General features: G+C 47.8%; 1 protein-coding gene across 1 annotated transcript; it reads right to left on the bottom strand.

The window, feature by feature from the left end:
* Positions 1-471: 471 nt before the first annotated feature.
* Positions 472-1,676, bottom strand: LOC120522279 (zona pellucida sperm-binding protein 4-like). The gene is made up of 5 exons (XM_039743327.1): positions 1,489-1,676; positions 1,264-1,411; positions 1,062-1,137; positions 735-857; positions 472-610 (listed from the first exon to the last, which is right to left on the bottom strand). Exons 1-5 carry the CDS (start codon positions 1,590-1,592, stop codon positions 489-491), a joined length of 573 nt encoding a protein of 190 aa, XP_039599261.1. The 5' UTR covers positions 1,593-1,676; the 3' UTR covers positions 472-488.
* Positions 1,677-1,696: the final 20 nt, after the last annotated feature.

Genomic DNA, 1,696 nt, shown 5'->3' with positions numbered 1-1,696 from the left:
CAAAAAGAGGTAGATGTCAGCTCAAAGCTTCCATGTGATCCATTCATAACAGGCCAGCATTTCTCCACCTTTAAAATGAAAACTCGAGTCGCAAATACTTAAATTGGAACCCCCGAAGGTTTTTTGGGGAAGAGCCCACCAATACCAATTTAAAAAAAATTCAGCGTAAAGTTGAATTTGTTTAGGTTTCAATAGAGGTTTCATATTGGATTCTTGTTCCCCCTCTTCACATCCCCCTTCAGGTGTCCTCAGTTTGAAAACCACTGATAGAGGGTAGCTCGGACACAGTTTAATAAGCAGACACTTGTCAGATAACCAGCAGGGGAAACACACACACTTGACAAAGAAAAGATGGGATAACCAAGAAAAAGGAGGCCAGCAAGGAATGCCGAAACAAGCCAACAGCCGGAGCTTGGACACCCGAACCACGGGTTTATAAGTCTTTAAAAATTGCACACAAGAGTCCAACCATTCATGAAGAGCCTTTATTAAAATTTCAGATTCACTTTCGGGCCATTCAACCGCCTCACAGCAACTACAGCCAAAATAAGGACCACCATCAACATTGCAGTTGCAGCTCCCAGCACCAGGTATCCAGTGGGAAGAGGGGCTGTGGGAGGAAGACAAAGGACATTTTACTTTCCAAGCCATCCAGTGAAGGATGAAGACGAAGGATCAGCCAAGGCCACAAGCAGAACTCTGGCCAACTCTAGTAGGAGGATCAAGATGGCTACCTTCCTGTTCCAGTCTAGAAGTTAGCACCTGGTCAGCCTCAAAGAGCACAGGACCACTGTGAAGGAGCACATTCTTCCTGAATGAAGCAATTTGTGCCAACTTGTCTGCAGCTCTGCCAGATCCTGTAAACAAAGTGGTAGGGTTTAATGCAACACACACCAAGCCTCCTTACCAAGCAGCTAACCAGATTGCACACCCCATGTCCGCGAGAGAAGCCGTCTCCATACCACTCGGCATAGCTTCAATTACAAGGCACTGAATTTGAAACACTGATGACATTTTCTAATAAAGACCCCACAGCCAAACTGGCGCCACAAGCTACTCACTTCTTACAGAGCAGCTCTGAGTACAGGGGTCTGTGGCAGAGGGATAGCAGGCAGCAGCAACACAGTAGATGAAGATCTACAGAAAGCAAAAGGAATACACAATAGACCACCAACCAGCAGAAATACTCGTAGGCCTAATGGAGGGCATGAAGTCTATCAGGCAAAAACACAAGGCAGGATTCCCCTTTGCCACAAAACCCACCTGTTCAGCCAAGGCTTGCTGAGCTACAGGATCCACAAAAGCAAACATCTCAAACACAAATCTCTTGTAATGACTTGGGTAGGCCACTCCAGATGTGCTGTCCACAGTCACCAAGCTGGTCAAATAGTTGTCTCCCATGTTTGGACACCTGGGCAAGCAACACCCTTCCAGTTAGCACTGAACAGCCATCCTTCAGTTCCCCACCCTCCCACAGGGGGCACCTACCCATTCACTAGAAGGCTCCACTGGGGCTGGCTGGAAGCAGAAGGTCCTGGGGTGACCCAGCAGTCCCCAAGAGTGAGAACAAGGTTAGGGTCAGTCCTGTTCATGATATGCACTTCCACAGCCACAGGATCCCTCAGAGTTTTGGTCACTGGGTAGTCAGCATCCACATAGTAGGAGCCATAGGAGGAATCTGACCATGGGGAAAAAG

Source organism: Polypterus senegalus, unplaced genomic scaffold, assembly GCF_016835505.1.
Source record: "Polypterus senegalus isolate Bchr_013 unplaced genomic scaffold, ASM1683550v1 scaffold_718, whole genome shotgun sequence".
Classification (NCBI taxonomy): domain Eukaryota; kingdom Metazoa; phylum Chordata; class Cladistia; order Polypteriformes; family Polypteridae; genus Polypterus; species Polypterus senegalus.
Note: the sequence above shows the minus strand (reverse complement) of the source record. Positions and strands in the feature narration are given on the sequence as shown.